Source organism: Moschus berezovskii, chromosome 9 (genome assembly GCF_049115385.1).
Source record: "Moschus berezovskii isolate FMDL1 chromosome 9, NW_MosBer_1.0, whole genome shotgun sequence".
Taxonomy (NCBI): domain Eukaryota; kingdom Metazoa; phylum Chordata; class Mammalia; order Artiodactyla; family Moschidae; genus Moschus; species Moschus berezovskii.
Window position 1 is genome coordinate 34,738,463 of NC_142468.1, and position 21,177 is coordinate 34,759,639.

General features: G+C 37.1%; 1 protein-coding gene across 3 annotated transcripts in view; it reads right to left on the minus strand.

Annotated features, from left to right (window-relative positions):
* Positions 1-21,177, minus strand: part of TMEM260 (transmembrane protein 260) — a 70,841-nt gene that overhangs the window by 21,776 nt on the left and 27,888 nt on the right. For all 3 annotated transcript variants that reach the window (XR_008687206.2, XR_016038183.1, XM_055435615.2), the window contains exons 4-9: positions 15,067-15,244; positions 14,096-14,209; positions 10,838-11,017; positions 9,265-9,305; positions 2,581-2,664; positions 941-1,055 (exon numbers count right to left, since the gene is read on the minus strand). Coding sequence is in view for 1 of the 3 variants with exons in the window: in XM_055435615.2 (XP_055291590.1) it covers positions 941-1,055; positions 2,581-2,664; positions 9,265-9,305; positions 10,838-11,017; positions 14,096-14,209; positions 15,067-15,244 (712 nt within the window). In the remaining 2 variants the exon portion in view is untranslated. The remainder of the gene's footprint in view (positions 1-940; positions 1,056-2,580; positions 2,665-9,264; positions 9,306-10,837; positions 11,018-14,095; positions 14,210-15,066; positions 15,245-21,177) is intronic.

Here is a 21,177-nt window from a genome sequence, read left to right on the forward strand (position 1 = left end):
AAAAAAATTTAAAACACCATTAATCCTAAAAAAGAACCACCAAAATTCAATATAATACCATAACCAGCACCACTACTTACAATTAACATGAGCCCCCCATAAATAGGTGAAGGTTTTGAAGAAAACCCCACAAAACTAATCACAAAAATAGTACTTAAATATGATGGATGTTATCATTATTCTTACATGGAATTTACCACAAGTAATGATATGAAAAACCATCATTGTTATTCAACTATAAGAACACTAATGACCAACATTCGGAAATCACATCCACTAATAAAAATCATGAACAATGCATTCATTGATCTCCCCATACCATCAAACATTTTCATTAAGCTATTTTTAAAAATTCCAGAAGAAATGTAGTGGTTCCTATTAGCATATCTGCAAGCACACACATAAAGTGACTAACTTAAATCTACCTTACATTTATTTTTCTACGTAACTACTGTGTTAATGAAACAATGCTTTTTTCCCCCCCAAAAAGAGGCCTTAGCCTTACTTATTCAATAATTTAATTTTGATTTGTGATCATGTATACACAATATCAGGGCTTCACTGATAACTGAGTTGGTAAAGAATCCGCCTGCAATGCAGGAGACCCTGGTTCAATTCTTGGGTCACGAACATCCCCTGGAAAAGTGATAAAATAACCACTCCAGTATTCTTGGGCTTTCCTTGTGGCTCACCTGGTAAAGAATCCACCTATAATGCTGGAGATCTAGGTTCGATCCCTGGGTTGGGAAGATCCCCTGGAGAAGAGAAAGGCTACCCACTCCAACATTCCAAAGAGTTGGACATGATTGAGTGACTTTCACTTCATGTACAATTTTAACTATTTCTGAGACAGCTTGCCCTTCTACAAGATTCATGAAAGACAGATTTATACATTCTTCACAAACTTTCTGGTCAAAGGATATATCTAGGCAAAACTTACCACACCCATGAAAAGCGGTTTTGAAATATCTAAATTTGCCCTCCAGGCAAAGAACAATGAATAAACACAAAACATTCCAGTAAAAAGCCATACTAATGATGGGCTCTGTCTGTCCCTATAAAAAAAATTAAAATATGTCCAAAATTACTTATGTGACATGAATATTAATAATATTACAGTCACAAGCTATAGGAAAAATATTTGGAACTAAAAACCTTTCCATTTTTAAATAAGAACAAAGAAAGACATTAGGCTTAAAAATGTGAGTTGGAATAGATAACCAAAATACAGTAATAAGCCACATTACATATTATAAGCATAACTTGGAACTATGCAGCAAAAAATATGAAATTAAAATCTGCAGAAGAAATATAAATTATTAATCCTATTAAATTTAAGCTTAATTAAACATATGCAAAACAAAATAATTTCAAGCATCAAAATAATAAAAATTTAAAAATGACAAATCTCAATGCTGGTGAGAATGAAATTGTATGAGAATGTATGTTAGTACAATGTTCAAGAAAAATTAATTTGATAATATATCAATATAGCAAGAGCCTTAAAAAATATTCACATTCATTGACCCAGTAATTTGATATGTGGGCATAAATCTTTAAGTAAGAACCAGAAATACTGGATAAGAATTAATCCATAACAATGCCTTGGTATTTATTTTCAGTAGTGGAAAAAGTGGAGGAAATCTAAGACTCTTAAACAGGAAAACATTTAAATTAATTGTCCTAGGTTTTAGAATGGACTATTATACAGAAATTTAAATGATCCTAAGTATTTGTTATGATATGGAAAAAAGCTCACTATAATGTTAAGGGTTAAGGAAACAAAACAATAAGTATATATTCAAATATACATTTATATAAGAATATACTCAATAGACTGGAAAGTCAGTGAACAAGAAACTAACAGAGGTTTAGTTCAGTTCAGTCGCTTAAGTCGTGTCTGACTCTTTGCGACCCCATGAACCGCAGCACACCAGGCCTCTCTGTCCATCACCAACTTCCAGAGTTCACCCAAACCTATGTCCATTGAGTCAGTGATGCCATCCAACCATCTCATCCTCTATCATCCCCTTCTCCTCCTGCCCTCAATCTTTCCCAGCATCAGGGTCTTTTCAAATGAGTCAGCTCTTTGCATCAGGTGGCCAAAGTATCAGAGTTTCAGCTTCAACATCAGTCCTTCCAATGAATACCCAGGACTGATCTCCTTTAGGACGGATTGGTTAGATCTCCTTGCAGTCCAAGGGACTCTCAAGAGTCTTCTCCAACACAGTTCAAAAGCATCAATTCTTCGGCGCTCAGTTTCTTCACAGTCCAACTCTCACATCCATACATGACCACGGAAAAAACCATAGCCTTGACTAGACAGACCTTTGTTGGCAAAGTAATGTCTCTGCTTTTTAATATGCTATTTAGGTTGGTCATAACTTTCCTTCTGAGGAATAAGTGTCTTTTAATTTCATGGCTGCAATCACCATCGGCAGTGATTTTGGAGCCCCCCAAAATAAAGTCAGCCATTGTTTCCACCATTTTCCCATCTATTTGCCATAATGATATAGTGACTATATTAATTCAATTAATGAACATGGAAAAAATAACAGAAAAAGGAATTACTTTACTCACTTTCTTGTTAAACATATATTTGCCCAAACTGCAAGGGCTTGAATGTTGAACGAGAGTTGGGTCCTCATATTTGTCACTTGAGAACTGTAAAAGACAATTTAATTTATTATTGGCAGAAAACAAATTTGCTAGTTCCAAACAAAGCATTCTTTACAGACTACACCTGATTATGCAGTAAATAATTTTAAGACTGGGAGTCAGATTTTAAATTATTTTGTGTTCTTTTAAATTTGGGAGAGAAAGTACCACAAGAAAGATCTAAACAGTTCTAAGATGTTTTTCAGTTATAACGCTGAATTACCAACTTATACTATTTGAGTTAAGAAAAAATAATTATTTGGTATTTTTGATAGATATACTATACTGATATTATACACCAATTTGTATCCCAGATTAGTTAGATAAGAAGTCCTGTGAAACTGAAAACAAAACTAATTGAAATAATTTTCTGGAGATCCAATCATGGAGAAAAAAGGAAAGAGAATTGATCTCCAACCATCCTTTTCTAGGTTATCTCCTTTCTTAAAAGTCTTCCTTGTTTTCTGTATTATTGGGTACAAAAAATGTTCAAGCCATCTCTAAGAAATGTATTTTCCCCCCTAAAATTAAATTCTTTCATTAACTAATAAACATTTTCCAAGTATTATCTGAGTTTTCAAATAGCTCTGGCAATCTCCAATTTTTAATAAAAAAATGACTCTAAACACTATCTCAAAGAACTTTCTTCTCCCTACTGGCAATTTTATTGGAGAAAATGTAATGCCATACAATGTGTATTTTACTAATGGAGACTCATCTACTATGAGAACATAGCCTTACTCATTTTCAAATACACTTGAAAAATTGATTCCAGCATGAGGCCCATTTTAAACCATCCTTCAAAAGGAATGAAATCAGTCTCAAAATCAATTTGTAGAGATCTGTTGCTTAAATGTAAGCTTTAAAACATGGTCACTGCCTAGGGTTAGATTAAATAATTTCCAGTACGTAATCCAACAGGATTTCAATTTAAAGATATGCATGGAGAAAGAACATAATTTGCTTTACTGGAAAAGGGTAGATGATTAGGTTCTATCATGTTCAAGAATTTTCTAGTAGGTTAATTATGAGTTGCCTTTCTTAACACTCCTGTCCACCTGAAATAATTAAAGACTAGAAATTCTCTCTCTCAGAGAGTGCTAGGATTATATCCCCATTCCACATATGATTTCATTGGAACAAACAGTATGGGTATGTTTGGGCATCACTTTTGTCAAGTCTGTTTTTCTGAGTATGTGACCTAACTGCTATTATTTCAATGTAAAGGAGACCTTTGAGTTCTCCCACAGATGACTTTTACATGCAGCTAATGAAAGTTAGATGTATGGTCTAGGATTACTCTTGAGGTGTCTCTGGAGTTCATGTGGGGTTTGTTAAGACAGAATATATCAACGATCCTGAACGTGATGACAGTTTTGGAAGGTAGGTAGAAAACAGCAGGCCAGGAGTCTTGGCATGGAGAAAAGCCCCAAAGGAGAAGCCTACAGACACTGATAAAGTTGTCTTTATCTTTAAAAGGGGAACTGAGCTTCTTGCTACCTTCTCCCCGACAGAAAAGAAAAAGGAGCCACAAGTCTTCATCAGATATAAACAGAAATATTTAAAGTCAATTGTAAGAACCTTTGGAGAAGGCAATGGCAAGCCACTCCAGTACTCTTGCCTAGAAAATCCCATGGATGGAGGAGCCTGGTAGGCTGCAGTCCATGGGGTCGCTAAGGGTCGGACACGACTGAGCGACTTCCCTTTCACTTTTCACTTTCACACACTGGAGAAGGAAATGGCAACCCACTCCAGTGTTCTTGCCTGGAGAATCCCAGGGACGGAGGAGCCTGGTGGGCTTCCGTCTATGGGGTCACACAGAGTCAGACACGACTGAGGTGACTTAGCAGCAGCAGCAGCAGCAGTAAGAACCTTAAAAGGTTATACAAGAATAAATGGTGGCAGGGAGGTATTTTCAAGATATAGCATTAAATGAAAAACAGCAGGCTAACAAAACAGAGTGTATATTATGATTCCATTTTTAAAAAACAAAAATATTAAAAATATTGGAAGGATATAGACAAGAATGTTAATGGATTAAGAACAGTAGTTATCTCTGCATGCTGGAATTATAGGTAATTTTAATTTTCTTGGTTTTCTTACCTGTATTTAGAGTAGAAAGAAAGTAATTTAGAACTTCCCTGGCGGCACAGAGGATAAGAATCTGCCTGCCAATGTAGGGGACACAGGTTTGATCCCTGGTCTGGGAAGATATCCCATATCTCGGAGCAACTAAGCCCATGCACCACAACTACTGAGCCCAAGCTCTAGAGCCCACAAGCCGCAACTGCTTAGCCCATGAGCTGCAACGACCGAAGCCTGTGCACCTAGAGCCTGTTTTCTGCAGCAAAAGAAGCCAATGCAATGCAAAGCCCGTGCACCACAATGAAGAGTAGCCCTCACTCACTAAAACTAGAGAAAGCTCACACAAAGCAATGAAAACCTAGCACAGTCAGAAAATTTAATAAAAATAATTTAAAAAGAAAAGAACAAAGTATGGAAGGAAGCAAGAAAATTAGCAAATGAACAAGACAGAAATTGTGAAAACATGTGAGCTACCTCACATAGATTTAAAATATTTTCCCCATATTTTTAAAAGTTTTCAAGTTCTCCTGTGAATTCCTTATTAATACTGAGGAGATCACTTTAGTGTCAGGTAAATCTATTCATACTTAATTTTATATTGAAATACTTTAAGATTATTACAAAATTGCTATAGATAATTTTCAGTTATCTTAGTCTGCATAGATTTTAAAGCAAATATTAACTCATTTTTCAAAGAACACTGAGAGATAATATAGATGAAAATATACTAAGCTGGTTCTAATAAGGTTGGATGTTTAAAAATGTGTAAGTCAAAAACACAGTTTAAGGACAGCTTAAAGGAAGTCTTAAAATGTTAAATTAATATTTGAAGAATTAAATGAATATTGTTGTTCAGTCATTCAGTTGTGTTTGACTCTTTGTGACCCATTTGACTGTAGCACACCAGGCTTCCCTGTCCTTCACCAACTCCCTGAGCTTGCTCAAACTCATGTTCATTGAGTCAGTGAAACCATTCAACCATCTTATCTTCTTTCATCCCCTTCTCTTTCTGCCTTCAATGTTTCCTAGCATCAGGGTCTTTTCCAATGAGTAGGGTCTTCTCCAATGAGTTGGCTCTTTGCATCAGGTGGCCAGAGTATGGGAGTTTCAGCTGCAGCATCAGTCCTTCCAATGAATATTCAGCACTGATTTCCTTTAGGATTGACTGGTTTGATCTCCTTGCAGTCTAAGGGACTGTCAAGAGTCTTTTCCAGCACCACAATTTAAAAGCATCAGTTCTTAGTGCTCAGACTTCTTTATGGTCCAACTCTCACATCCATACGTGACTACTGGAAAAACCATCAGTTCAGTTCAGTTGCTCATTCATATCCAACTCTGTGATCCCATGGATTGCAGCATGCCAGGCTTCCCTGTCCATCACCAACTCGTGGAGCTTGCTAAAACTCATGTCCATCGAGTTGGTGATGCCATCTAACCATCTCATCCTCTGTCATCCCCTTCTCCTCATGCCTTGAATCTTTCCCAGTATCAGGGTCTTTTCCAATAAGTCAGTTCTTCGCATCAGGTGGCCAAAGTATTGGAGCTTCAGCTTCAAGATCAGTCCCTCCAATGAACACGCAGGACTGATCTCCTTTAGGATAGACTGGTTGGATCTCCTTGCAGTCCAAGGGACTCTCAAGAGTCTTCTCCAATACCACAGTTTAAAAGCATCAATTCTGTGGCACTTAGCTTTCTTTACGGTCCAACTCTCACATCCATACATGACTACTGGAAAAACCATAGCTTTGACTAGACAGACCTTTGGCAGCAAAGTAACGTTTTTGCTTTTTAGTATTCTGTCTAGGTTGGTCATAGCTTTTCTTCCAAGAAGTAAGTGTCTTCTAATTTCATGGCTGCAGTCACCAAATGCAGTGATTTTGGAGCCCCCCAAAATAAAGTCTGTCACTGTTTCCATTGTTTCCCCATCTATTTGCCATGAAGTGATGGGACCAGATGCCATGATCTCAGTTTTTTTAGTTAGTTTTTTGAATGTTGAGTTTTAAGTCAGCTTTTCCACTCTCCTCTTTCACTTTCATCAAGAGGCTCTTAATTCTTTGCTTTCTGCATGCTGCTGCTGCTGCTGCTAAGTCACTTCAGTCGTGTCCGACTCTATGTGACCCCATAGACGGAAGTCCACCAGGTTCCCCTGTCCCTGGGATTCTCCAGGCAAGAACACTGGAGTGGGTTGCCATTTCCTTCTCCAATGTGTGAAAGTGAAAAGTGAAAGTGAAGTCGCTCAGTCGTGTCCGACCCTTAGCGACCCCACGGACTGCAGCCTACCAGGCTCCTCCATCCATGGGATTTTCTAGGCAAGAGTACTGGAGTGGCTTGCCATTGCCTTCTCCGGCTTTCTGCATGAGGGTGGTGTTATCTGAATATCTGAGGTCATTGATATTTCTCCCAGCAATCTTGATTCCAGCTTGTGCTTTGTCCAGCCTGTCATTTCACATGATGTACTCTGCATATAAGTTAAATAAGCAGGGTGACAATATACAGCCTTGATGTACTTCTTTCCCAATTTAGAACCAGTCTGTTTTTCCAAGTCCAGTTCTAACTGTTGCTTCTTGACCTGAATACAGATTTCTCAGGAGGCAGGTCAGGTGTCTGGTAGTTCCATCTCTTGAAGAGTTTTCCACAGTTTGTTGTGATCCACAAAGTCAAAGGCTTTGGCATAGTCAATAAAGCAGAAGTAGATGATTTTCTGGAACTCTCTTGCTTTCTCCATGATTCAGTGGATGTTGGCAATTTGATCTCTGGTTCCTCTGCCTTTTCTAAATCCAGCTTGAACATCTGGAAATTCACGGTTCATGTACTGTTGAAGCCTGGATTGAAGAATTTTGAGCATTACTTTGTTAGTGTGTGAGATAAGTGCAGTTGGTGGTAGTTTGAACATTCTTTGGCATTGGTTTTCTGTTGGATTCAATGAAAACTGACCTTTCTCAGTCCTGTGGCCACAGATGAGTTTTCCAAATTTGCTGGCATATTGAGTGCAGCATTTTAACAGCATCATCTTTTAGGATTTGAAATAGCTCCACTCTAATTCCATCACCTCCACTAACTTTGTTTGTAGTGATGCTTCCTAAGGCCCAGTTGACTTCACATTCCAGAATGTCTGGCTCTAGGTGAGTGATCACACCATCGTGGTTATCTGGGTCATGAAGAACTTTTTTGTATAGTTCTTCTGTGTATTCTTGCCACCTCTTCTTAATATCTTCTGCTTCTGTTAGGTCAATACCACTTCTGTCCTTTACTGTGCCCATTACTGCATGAAATAAAAACCATAGCTTTGGCTAGATGGACTTTTCTAGCCAAAGGCAAAGTAGTATCTCTGCTTTTTAATATGCTGTCTAGGTTTGTCATTGCTTTTCTTCCAAGAAGCAAGTGTCTTTTAATTTCATGGCTGCAGTCACTGTCCACAGTGATTTTGGAGCCCAAGAAAATAGTCTCTCACTGTTCCTATCGTTTCCCCATCTATTTGCCATGAAGTGATGAGACTGGATGCCATGATCTTTGTTTTCTGAATGTTGAGTTTTAAGCCAGCTTTTTCCACTCTCCTTTTTCACCTTCATCAAGAGGCTCTTTAATTCCTCTTTGCTTTCTGTCATTAGGGTGGTATCATCTGCATATGTGATGTTATTGATATTTCTCCCCGCAATATAGTTCAAACCAAAACAACATGAAAATGATTGGTTAGTTAGTTCAGTCACTCAGTCGTGACCCCATGAAACACAGCATGCCAGGCCTCCCTGTCCATCACCAACTCCTGGAGTTCACTCAAACTCACGTCTCATGTCCATCGAGTCAGTGATGCCATCCAGCCATCTCATTCTCTGTTGTCCCCTTCTCCTCCCGCCCCCAATCCTTCCCAGCATCAGAGTCTTTTCCAGTGAGTCAACTCGTTGCATGAAGTGGCCAAAGTATTGGAGTTTCAGCTTTAGCATCAGTCCTTCCAATGAACACCCAGGATCGATCTCCTTTAGAATGGTCTGGTTGGATCTCCTTGCAGTTCAAGTAAATTGTGCTAAATGCAATGTTCTAAAATGTCTCCAAAAGCAAGAAGATATAAACAAAGAAAAAGTTATTTATAAAGCCACAATATATTGGGTAATTTTGTATCCAACTGAAAGTTGAAACATTTTCATTTTATAGATTCTATTTAGTCTTCTAATAGGAGAAAGAAATGGCAACGCACTCCAGTGTTCTTGCCTGGAGAATCCCAGGGACGGGGTAGCCTGGTAGGCTGTTGTTTATGGGGTCGCAGTGTCGGACACGACTGAAGTGACTTAGCGGCAGCAGCAGCAGTCTTATTCACTGTTGTATTTAGTGCTCATTTCAAGCTTTATATTATTGATGGAATGCTAGAATATTTGACATTATACACAAAAACTGTTAACCACAGAGGTGAGAACTACTTCTCAGATGTACTGCATCACAAAGAGATAAACTCAGAAATCCCTAAAATAATTTAAAGGAACTAATAAAGAATTCATTTAAAAATAGTTTAAAATATTTCATACTCACAGCAATATTTCAGACATACTGGATCCTATTTCAGATTTGGCCTGAACGTAAAAGAGAAAAGTTTATTTGCACAAGTGTTAAACTGAAACTTTGGAAGGCTATTGTATTTTAATTACTCTGATATAAAAGATACATGTTTTAAATATATGATGCAACTCCTCTTCATTCAAAGTGTTTATTTCAGAGTCTTATTGGATTTTTTAAGAGAAGTCAGTGAAAACTAAATGCAGACATCCCCCAGGAATCATTTCAGAAATAATAATTGGCTAAAAATCAGTTAAACTCTTCCAGCAGCAATGATTAACACATTAATGAATTAACAGACTTTACACTTTCATTACAAAGTCTCTTTAAGCTCTCTTTTGGGCACTTTGATTAGAGCTCATTATCACCTGCCTATAATTTCACAATTAGGTGTGAATTATACACGTTTTCAAATCTGCAATGGCCCTCAAGCAATATTTCAATGGAATAACCAATGTAAGTAAACCAGAGTATAAATTTAAAGCACCAAACCTCAGTCAAAGAATAATAACTATCCTTTTACTAAATGGTTTTATTAGGAAATATCTCATATATAATAACATATATAATCTATATTTAGGGGATAAAGAGTTTTAAAAAAATCTATAGACTCACCATTCATTGAAGAAACAGAACTGCACAAATACCATATTTCACAGAGCCCTCAAAAGGGGCTTTCTTATCCCCTAGTGGGAACTATTACCTTGAATTCTGTTAGTTATCACCCTACGTTCTAAAACTATAGAGTTTTACTACCTTTTATGTGTTATTGAGTAATAGATCATTAGTTTTTGCATGGTTTAAAATTTTGTATAAATGGTATTCTTTAATATTGTAGTCATCTGAGATTTGCCTAATTCAAGTAAGACACAAAAAGCACAAATCATGAAAGAAAAATCAGATATAACTGTCTTTTTAAAAATAAAACCCCACCTGTACATCCTTTCACTTTCCATTACTCACAAGCTCATTTAGTGTTTTACCCTAAACTATGTCTTAGGGAAAGCAAAGTCTTTTGAAATTGTCTGGAACATACTGTTTCCCTTTAGTGAGATCAAATTTTATGAAGCATTAACATATTTAGGTCTCCCACTAAATATTAACATGAACACTATTCATCAAATATTTGGGAAAAAAAAAAGAAAGAAAGAAATATTTCGGTCAAGATATATTAAAATTTTTGAAGTGTTTTTCCTCTAATTGTTTCCAAATATTTTTAATCATAGACCAAGGGCCCAAAATGACACCCAATGATAAAAAGACTGAAAAGTTTCAGCTCCTGGGAGCAGTCTTTTGACTGCTTGTTATCTTGAAAAATATATTCAGGATACACAAAAGGATGATGTCAGATTAAGTGATTCGGTTTTTTCGAACTCATGTGAAAGGCTACATTCCAAGGGGCAAGTCTGCTATATACATAACGAAAGAAAATTCCACATGCTGTCATTGATAAACACTGATATATATATTTTTTTTCCACTCATGGTCCAGGCAGAACACTGAAGTTTTGCCACTTATTCCCTTAAAAGTGTTTGAAATATAAATTTACCAGACTGAATGTTCCATATTCTTCCCTGAGAAAATGTGTCAAAAATCCTAGCAATGTTGTCTGGTCTCCCCAGGTCCAACGAGCTTGATTGAGGTAGGATGAGACAGGCAGGTAGATATAGGGCAGCAGACCAGCAGAGAAGCACAGACTCAACTTCAACAGGGAGCCTGGGGAGAGTTCCTGCATTAGAGCACAGGGAGTCACATGTTTCACAGTGTTTATTTTAGTCAGATTCATCCTGGAACTTCAAGAATACATTGAGGAAAACATCAAATATGTTTACTCAGAGCTGATCTCTCAATTTATATCAAGTCACCACGGAAGATGATGTTAAACCTTCTGATTACTGTGGATTACTAGGAAATTGCATCAGCCTGAACGCCTTTGCATGGCAAGTGAGATCTGAGTGAAGCAAATAATATTAGCAAAGACATGATTTTCACGTTTATTGCATCCTCTACATTTAAAACCATGTCATGACATGCAGCATTGCACAGCTGAGACTACCCACTTGGAAGTGATTACGGTGTTGATTATGGTGTTTGACCATTTTCAAAACTGCCCAAGATACTGTTCTAATACTGATTCACTTCATTATCATCATCAGGAGTAGGCTTTAACTATATACTATATTATGACTGCTCATTAATAATATATTCTTTCTACAAGGGTTTTGGACATTTCATGGAAATCCTTAGCACAAATGAAGCTAGTTTTTAAGTAACACTCAAGTTCATCCAAATGCTATTTTTTTTTCTCAATTTACATAGGAAAGAAGGAAATTTGTTGTTGTATGCAACAATCTTGTCTCATACAGAATATATTTCTCATCTGCAAGTTTCTTCTTTGCTTTTTTCTTTTTTGGCCATGTCATGTGGCATGTGATTTTAGTTCCCCCACCAAGGATCAAGCCTTGAAGTAATTGAAGCACAGAGTCTTAACCACTGTACTGCCAGGGAAGTCCCGCTTCTGCACCTTTCTAAAACCAAGGGAAACTGCCAAATTTTTACAAAGATTGAGTCCAAAAGAATTCTATGTTTGCTTTAGTAATTGGAAATGTCATCTCTTACAAATATCGTGATTGGAAATTGCCAAGTTTTTCTTTACAAAAATGGGAAATTCATAGGTGACAATGAATATGAGAACCAAGATTTGCATTCACCAGAAGTAGAAAAGTAGTTGACTTACACTAGCATTTTCAAATAAACATTCTTTATTGAAAATGGAGTGTTTTTATTACAGTACTGATTTTGTTTGACATTTCTAAAGTGGTAATGAGATTTATACAAAATGATGGGATGAAAAAAATGGAAGACATAACTAATTGAAGAATATGCCTTTGCTCTTTTTAAAAGTAGCTTTAAAGAAAGTAAATGTTTAGATTTTAGCAGTTTCCGCACACTATAAAGTTCAGTTTAGAATGGCAAGACATAGTTGATGCAGAATTTTCCTTCTGTGTGGGAAACAGAGAAGTAAACACATAAGAACTATTTCAGAGAGTGCAGGAGAGTGGCTCTGAGTCCTAGCTGCATGCACACTGGAATCATCTTGGGAACTTTTAAAACTATCAGTCCCAGGGCCTCACACCCAATCAAATAAATCAGAATTATTTTAGGGTGGTGAGAGCACACAAAGGCACACACACACAAACACCTATTTACTTTCTTAAATCTTTCCAGATAATTTAAGTAAGCAGTTGGGGTTGCAAACAACTAATTTCCTTCTCTGCCTTAGATCACCTGAGCAGTCAGATCCAATTCACTATCACTTCACTGGTAGATCTTATTTTCTAGACTCTGCTCTTTAAATAATAAAAATAAAAGGTGCTCATTCAACAGAAGTTGACCTAAGTACAGGGTAAACAGGCTCTCAGACCAGGTTCCTAACTTGTCAGCTCTGGGTCTTGTATGTTTTACATGATAATATGGCTCTCTCTCCAAAGACTTAAAATATTTGCTTTTTAAATTCATGCCAGAGAATGTATTTCTCTGATATCTAGCCGTACCTTCTCTGATATCAGAAGCCTGGCTAAGAGTGACACCATTAAGATGGCAACATAAGTAATCCCAACTTCAGTCCTTCCCATAAAACACCATCAGCAACTACCTGTAGACAAGATACTGTTGTGAAAATCCCAGACACTGGGGTTGAAGCTGAAGTTCTGGACCACAGAGACTGAGAAGGACTGCACTCGAACTTTTGAGGGGCACTCTGACCATATCATTCCTCCCCTAGGCCAGCACAGCGCTGCATTGGGGTACACTTTTTTCCAGTGGGAAAAGAGACCCCAGGGTGGAAATCCAGCTCCCCAGGCATTGCAGGATGCTCCCCAGGAGACTCACTCAGTTCTCACTTGCAGGGACCACTGCGGGGGGTGGGGGAGTAGATAGATCTTCCAGGCTCAACCACTGGGGATCAGACAGAGATGGAGAAGGGAAGCAGGGCTTACAGCAACCGGTCTCCAGTCTTGGGAGAACACATTCCTGTTTGCAGCGGTGCCAGAGCAGAGGTTTCAGCCAGCAGTTCTGCGCATCTACAGAGCAGAGCTAGTGGCTGATCCTACTCTAAAATACTTTTGATTTAATTGATGTGGGGCATATATTAATATGATGAAAGTCACATATGACAAGGCCACCGCTAACACAATACTCAATGGTGACAGACTGAAAGCTTCTCCTCTAAGATCAGGAATAAGACAAGGGTGCCCACTCTCACCTTGCACGTTCAACATAGTACTGGAAGTCCTACTCAGGGCAATTAGGCAAAAAAAAAAGAAATAAAAGGAATCCAAACTAGAAAGGAAGTGAAATCGTCTGTTTGCAAATGACATGATCTTAAATAGGAAATCCTAAAGATTCTATCAAAAAGTTGTAAAACTTAATAAATTTAGGAAAGTTACAAGATACAAAATTAGTTGTTTCTATATACTAACAATGAACTATCTGAAAAAAAAAAAACTATTTCACTTAAATATAATAAATAGCTTAGGAATAAATTTAACTGAGGAGGTATTAATGAAATATCTGTATACTTAAAACTATAAGACTGATGAAAGAAATTGAAGAAGACACATATGAAAAGATATCTCACGTTCATGGATTAAAATAATTAATATTGTTAAAATGTTCATACTACCCAAAACCATCTATAGATTTTACAATATCCCTATCAAGCCTTGTATGAAACTAATAAATAAATAAACCCCATGTTTTCTGATGCCATAAATGTCATACTGGGCATTTTTACTCAAAAACCTACCTTCTCTTTTAAAAGTCGAAAGAGAATCCATGGTATTATGCACAAAACATAGAGTACTATTGTGTGCTGATTACATAAGCTAAGGCCACAGCAGAAAGCACCAATTTTAGCTATCTGAAAAATAATAAAAGAAAATTATCCAAGTTAAAAATTCACTGAAAACTAAGAAAGCACAATAGTAAAAAGCTATTCTTTTTATTAAAACTAAGCATTTATACAGTAAGCCAGGTTAACATCAAACTTTTAATGCAAACAATCATGCTTTAATACTCACTAATATCTATCACCATTATTTTATTAATATTTTTCATTCTTATCAAATCACTGCAGTCTGATCTTAAATTACTATCTTCAAACTAGGTTTTAGGAAGTCCTATATGATGACAAGTTCTAACAGTAATAGGACATAGTATAGTTAAGTGAAATCTAGAACTAAAGTTCAGCAATTCTTTGTTTTACATTTTCTTTTATTAAATTGATTAATTATAACACTTTCATTCAGAAACCTCGTTCCCTATGGGTGGTCTTTCTGATATTTTTGAACATGTGTTATTTTCATAATCATAAAAAGGTTTAAACAAAAACTAAACTCTAATATCATCACAGGACACACACACACACACATCACAGGACACACACACACATCACAGGACACACACACACACATACACACACCCACACACACACACGCATACACGACAGTGGATTAGCTAACAGGCCTTTCTTTCCCATAAGACTCAAAAGGGATTTTGTAATACCCTCATTCTCCAAAACATTTTTGAACTCTGAGACAGAAAAAAAATTCTCATGTTTTATAAAGGCTCTCATAGTTTACAGTAAAAAAACTGAGAGTATTTTGAGAGTGTTTTTTCTCTCAACATGCCTAGATTACCTTGACAATAATCAGAATATAGAGCATCTGTCTAAAAATTAAAACAAAAAGTGATTTCACTTTGATCAAAATAGGTTACCTTTGATCTTTCTTGTGCAGTTGCTGCCTCCTCAAAATGTACAGTAAGAGCCATAAGCAGGCCCACAAACAGATTGTTTAAGCTAAAAACCTCTGCTGCAATGGACCACTGCCATGTTAGACGAGAAAATGAAAACACCCCCGCAGCAAGGATTCCTCCAGCATATGAGCCAGAAAGCCTGCAAATACAGATAACATGAAATCTTCTTTCCCAACAAAAAGAACTGACTTTATTTTCTTTTTTATAAACTGTAGCAGCAGAAATTATGACAGCCGCCCAGCACTATCCCAACACATTAGATGGTTAATACATTACTTCGTGTAATAATTCCTTTCAACAGATTTTAATTACAAAGTCCATATATTAACCTAATAAGAAACAAATGAACAAACCTGCTTGGTATCTTATGAACTGAATGAGGTTTAGTTCTCCAATGTACTCTTTAGGATTCAAACCATTTCAGAAAGCCTTGAGACAGAAACTAGAGAGATAACAAACCTGTGCCATTTTTCTTGCTATATCTAAGAAGAAAAATGATCATGACTGATTAAGACTGAAAAATTAATAAAATGGTACAGTATCTGTTTGGTAGAAACAGACTTATAGACTTAGAGAATGAACTTATGGTTACCAGTGAGGAAGGATGGGGTAAAGGGATAGTTACTGAGTTTGGGATGGACATGTACACACTGCTATATTTAAAATGGATAACCAACAAGGACCTACTGTATAGCACAGGGAACTCTGTTCAATGTGTCAGCCTGGATGGGAGGGGAGCTGGGGGGAGAATGGATACATGTATGTGTATGGCTGAGTCCCTTCCCTGTTCACCTGAAACTATCAAAATATCACAACGTTGTTAATCAGCTATATCCTAATACAAAACAAAAAGCTTTTAAAAATAAATAAAGAAAAAAAAGGAATATCTGTTCAGAAACACTCACTCTCACTCCTTGTGGAATGTTTGGATCTAGGTACTTTCTACATTTATCTCCCAACATATGGCAAAGTATGTCTTGGTCACAATATTTGGTGATTTGAAGATCTTGTAAACTAAATTCTTAGTTTCTAATGATTTCTTCTTTATGCACAGTCAAAGTTAAAAATGATATTTTTTTTTAAAGGGAAGGGTGGGAGTGTGAATTTTAGTAACACAGAAGAATCAAATGCTACACTTGGAAACAAATTCCTCACTCCCAATGCCAACAAAAGCCCACATTTCAAATTAACTGAGGAATCTGAATCTCAATTTAGATATGATTTGATAGGTCAAATCATAGGTCATTACTTTTTAGCTGTATTGTTTTGCATAAAAATTATGGAGTAATTGTATAGCTTTTAAACAACCTTAGTAGGAAAAGAAAGCTAACAAATTTCAGTATCACCAAACCTGTTTTTCTCTGAATTTCTCTTTACAATTTTCCTGTTCTCTTTCCCTTATTAAAATCATCAGTTTCCTATTTCTTGCAGAATACTCCATTCTCCCAGTTTTCCTGATTCAATAATCCAGTTATTTCTTCCTTCCAAATTCCTTTCCATTTGTATTCCTATTGCCTTAGACTCAAAGTAATAGTTTCCTAACTTGCCTTACATTTTTCTAATCCTTCTGCAATATAACATCAGATTAAACTTCCTAAAGCATACTCTTTGTGAATACTCTTTATTCCTACAGGATGAATTAGAAACAACCTGGAATCCAGGCTCCCAATAAACTGGGCCCCCCAGACACTAATTACCAACATGACCTCCCACCAAGTAGTCAAGCTCCTTAAAATTCCCTAGTAAGACTTGCCTATTCCTAGCTCCATAACTTTGCCCATGCTGTAGCCCTGAATTGAATGAACTCCCTGCTCCTTTAATAAAACTCTACTCTTCTCTCAATTTTCTCTTCAATTCCCAGGTTTCTAGCCCATCTCTGCATATCAATGATTTTTACATTGTTTTTTGAAATGTGAACTGGAGCTAAACTTCATTTAATTGGAAGCATCTGGCCCCAAGCACAGAAAGGAAACTTAGCAAATAAAAGAATGAATTAATCTTTAAGTATTAGTAACAATTTAAAGAAACTTCTAAGTTTCAGCTGTCAAAACGACTTTGGAAAGTCAGCAAAAGATACAAGATTCCTTCTTCTACTTAAAACATAAATTAGCATCCTTGGAGAAATGGCTGATTCCAGGGTTGGAAAAGCTCAAGTACCAAATGAATTAGAAACATTTTGGGACACAAAGGAAATGCTCAAATAGAGATATGACCAAAGAGCATATTAGCCAGCTTACAGGACTCTCGCTGGCCAAACTGGGGAAAACTTGAGCATAAAAATAATTAGAGTAACAGACTATAACCCAATGAATAAATAAGAATCTATGAATCTAAAAAAAAAAAGCTATGGATCTGTAGTGATACAAAAAATTGGGTGAGAAAGGAAAGTCCATGGAAAGTCAACTAATAACTATAGAAGAAATCAGAAGAATTAGAAATCCCCACTTGACAACCATCAATAATAATAATCAATGGATACCAAAGTAGAGGGTAAAGTTTGGAGTAATAGAAATATGTACACTGTCTAAAGGTTATTTCCTTGTAAATAATTACAAAAGAAGAAACTGTAATTATAGTGGCAAACTGGACCGACACAGTCTTAATCACATCATCAAAATTAACAGCCCAGTAATGGGATAAAAAAATCATCATATGCCTCTTTATCTATTGCAAAAAAAGAATACAGCATCATTTCTATGGCATTCCTGCCAAAAATGCATTACCTGAATTTAAGCAAGAGGACAGACAAACTCAGACTGAAGGACATTCTACAGAATAACTGACCTGTATATATCAAGAAATGTCAAAGTCTTGAGGAAAAACAAAATCTTCATGAGGAACTGTCCCAGATTAGAGACCAAAAGGATGACAACAGAATAAAAGGAATGATCTAGGACTTTCTTCTACTATAAGCACATGGAAAAAATTGGCTCAAGTCTGAAGATTAGGTAACAATGTTGTATAATTGATAATTTGTTTTGAGACCTACACTGTGTATATGTAAGACGATGTTAGTTTAAAGAAACATATCTTGAAGCATTTAAGGGTAAAAGGACATCATGACTGCAGCTTATTCTTAACTGGTTAAAAAGCAAAATAATACATACATATCCACCGAGTCAAGGATACAGCAAATGTGGTAAAATATTAATATTTGGGAACCTGAGTAAAGGGCAAACAGTGAGCCATTTGGGCCTCTTTTTTATAAATCTGAAATTGTATCAAGACAAAAAGTTTAAAGAAATCAACAAATTTCCAAGATAATTTGCTAATATTTGTTGAGTTTCGTTAGCTATGTTTCAGGTATGGTTCTATTGCCTTCTTTATATTCATTTAATTTTCACAATAACCCTATGAGTAGATGGTGGTTTGTCTCCTTTTCTCAAGAGGCTCAGGGAGGCCAAATAATTTTTCCAAGGTCCTATAGTAGGTAATTAAGTGGCAGAACCAGGATTAAAATTGTTAGTCTAGCTATTTAAAATAATTACATTATGGGTAAGAGATGGCTATTTTAATGTCAAATCATTTATCACAGACTAATGATGTACTTCCCTGGTGGCTCAGATGGTAAAGCATCTGACTACAATGCGGGAGACCAGGGTATGATCCCTGGGTCGGGAAGATCCTCTGGAGAAGGAAATGGCAACCCACTCTAGTACTCTTGCCTGGAAAATCCCATGGACGGAGGAGTGTGGTAGGCTACAGTCCATGGGGTCGCAAAGAGTCAGAAACAACTGAGCGATTTCACTTTCACTTTCAATGATATATTGTACATTTATTTAGTTAAATATGCACCTCTTTGAGTGAAGAACAGAACAGAAGCTTTGTCAATTATTAGAATTGTATTTATGTCTATGCATTATCTAAACAACACACTACCAACCTGAACTGTACACATCTCTCAAGACTGATATTAACCTTTTTCTTTATGAAAGGGCAGTTAAAAGTTTAAAACCAGCAAACAGTTAATTAAAGAGAACTGATATTTACAAATCCTCAGGAAGAAAACTCAAGACTCACTAATCTACAATGATTTTTAGCACATTATTATGCTCAGGAAGACATCCTAAAGTGTTTGAATTGTTCACATTAATTATTGGAATTTTGATCTATGTTAACTGCCTTTTCAAATATTTCATAAGGTTTTAGAAATTGAAGACAGTATAAGTAAAATTATCAGTGGTAAAATTTATCCAGTCACCTTCATTTCAGTTGCTCAGTCATGTTTTACTTAAAAACTCTTTGCGACCCGATGAATCACAGCACACCAGGCCTCCCTGTCGATCACCAACTCCCGGAGTTCAAACTCACCTGCATTGAGTTGGTGACGCCATCCAGCCATCTCATTCTCTGTTGTCCCCTTCTCCTCCTGACCCCAATCCCTCCCAGCATCAGAGTCACCTTCAGTTCAGTTCAGTTCAGTTCAGTTCAGTCGCTCAGTCGTGTCCGACTCTCCGCGACCCCATGAATCACAGCACGCCAGGCCTCCCTGTCAATCACCAACTCCCGGAGTTCACTCAAACTCATGTCCATAGAGTCGGTGATGCCATCCAGCCATCTCATTCTCGGTCGTCCCCTTCTCCTCCCGCCCCCAACCTTTCCCAGCATCAGAGTCTTTTCCAGTGAGTCAACTCGTTGCATGAGGTGGCCAAAGTATTACAAATACTTGTGTACATTAGCATTTTATTGAAGACTAATCCTAAATCAGCAAGGTCTAAAATCTGAATTTCTCCCACCTCATTTCTGTCCCATATCACCCCCCACCCCTCGCCAAGGTCAAGATTGTTTTAAAATGAATAATCCATATACTCTTTCACCTGATTTTTCTGGATATCAGAGAAATAATTTGTGAGACTGCTGAGTAAGGTTGTAGAAGAGAAGGTAACTGATTATAAAGCCAGTAATGAAAATCAAACCTATAATCTTGATCTTTTTAGCATCTCAAAAGAGCTTGCTTAGAAATCAACTCAGTCCATAGACTGAAGACAAGAGTAGTAGACCTTTTTTTTAAAATTTTTATTGGAGGCTAATTATTTTACAATATTATATTGGTTGGTTTTGCCATACATTGACATGAATCCGCCCCAGGTGTACATGAGTTCCCCCTCCTGAACCCCCCTCCCACCTCCCTCCTCCCCAGACCTTTTTTCTTTTTCTACTCAACATCTAAAATCCTTTCATATGCTTGAGGGATACAAGCTTATGAGGCACAGCCCCTCTTATTACACACACTGAAATATAGGATATTTTTCTAGTCTCCACTGCAGCTAGAGCATGGGTACATGACCTAGGCTCTGCCTGTCAGAATCACCTGCTCCAGTCTTTGAAGTGGAAATTCAAGAGGTCAAAAAGCAGGTATGGAGACAGAGTCAGACGTGGTGGGTGGGATTTGTGCATCATTTTCACAGAAAATAATGGCAGTACTTTCAGGGCTAGTGCTCAGAATCCAGGTCAGTGTCGGTGATGTGAGCTGGGGTGCCTAGGGCCCAGGGATGGCAGCCGTGGTGGTTTCACCAACACATACGTGTCTGGTACTATGAATATTTTGGGATCAGAGCTTGCTAATCCAGCCTTCCCAGAAACTCTGCAAGCTTTCCAACTTCCTTTTCTTTTTTTTATAAATTCTAGATTTGAATATTTCCTCTTTTAAAAAGCTTTCAGTTCAGTTCAGTCACTCAGTTGTGTCCAACTCTTTGTGACCCCATGGATTGCAGCATGGCAGGCCTCCCTGTCCATCACCAACTCCCGGAGTTTACTCAAACTCATGTCCATTGAGTTGGTGATGCCATCCAATCATCTCATCCTCTATGGTCCCTGTCTCCTCCTGCCTTCAATCTTTCCCAGCATCAGGGTCTTTTCAAATGAATCATTTCTTCACATCAGGTGGCCAAAGTATTGGAGTTTCAGCTTCAGAATCAGTCCTTCCAATGAATATTCAGGACTGAGTTTTCTAAATTTGCCTGCATGTTGAGTGCAGCACTTTCACAGCATCATCTTTTAGGATTTGAATATTCCTTTAGGATGGACTGGTTGGATCTCCTTGCTGTCCAAGGGACTCTCAAGAGTCTTCTC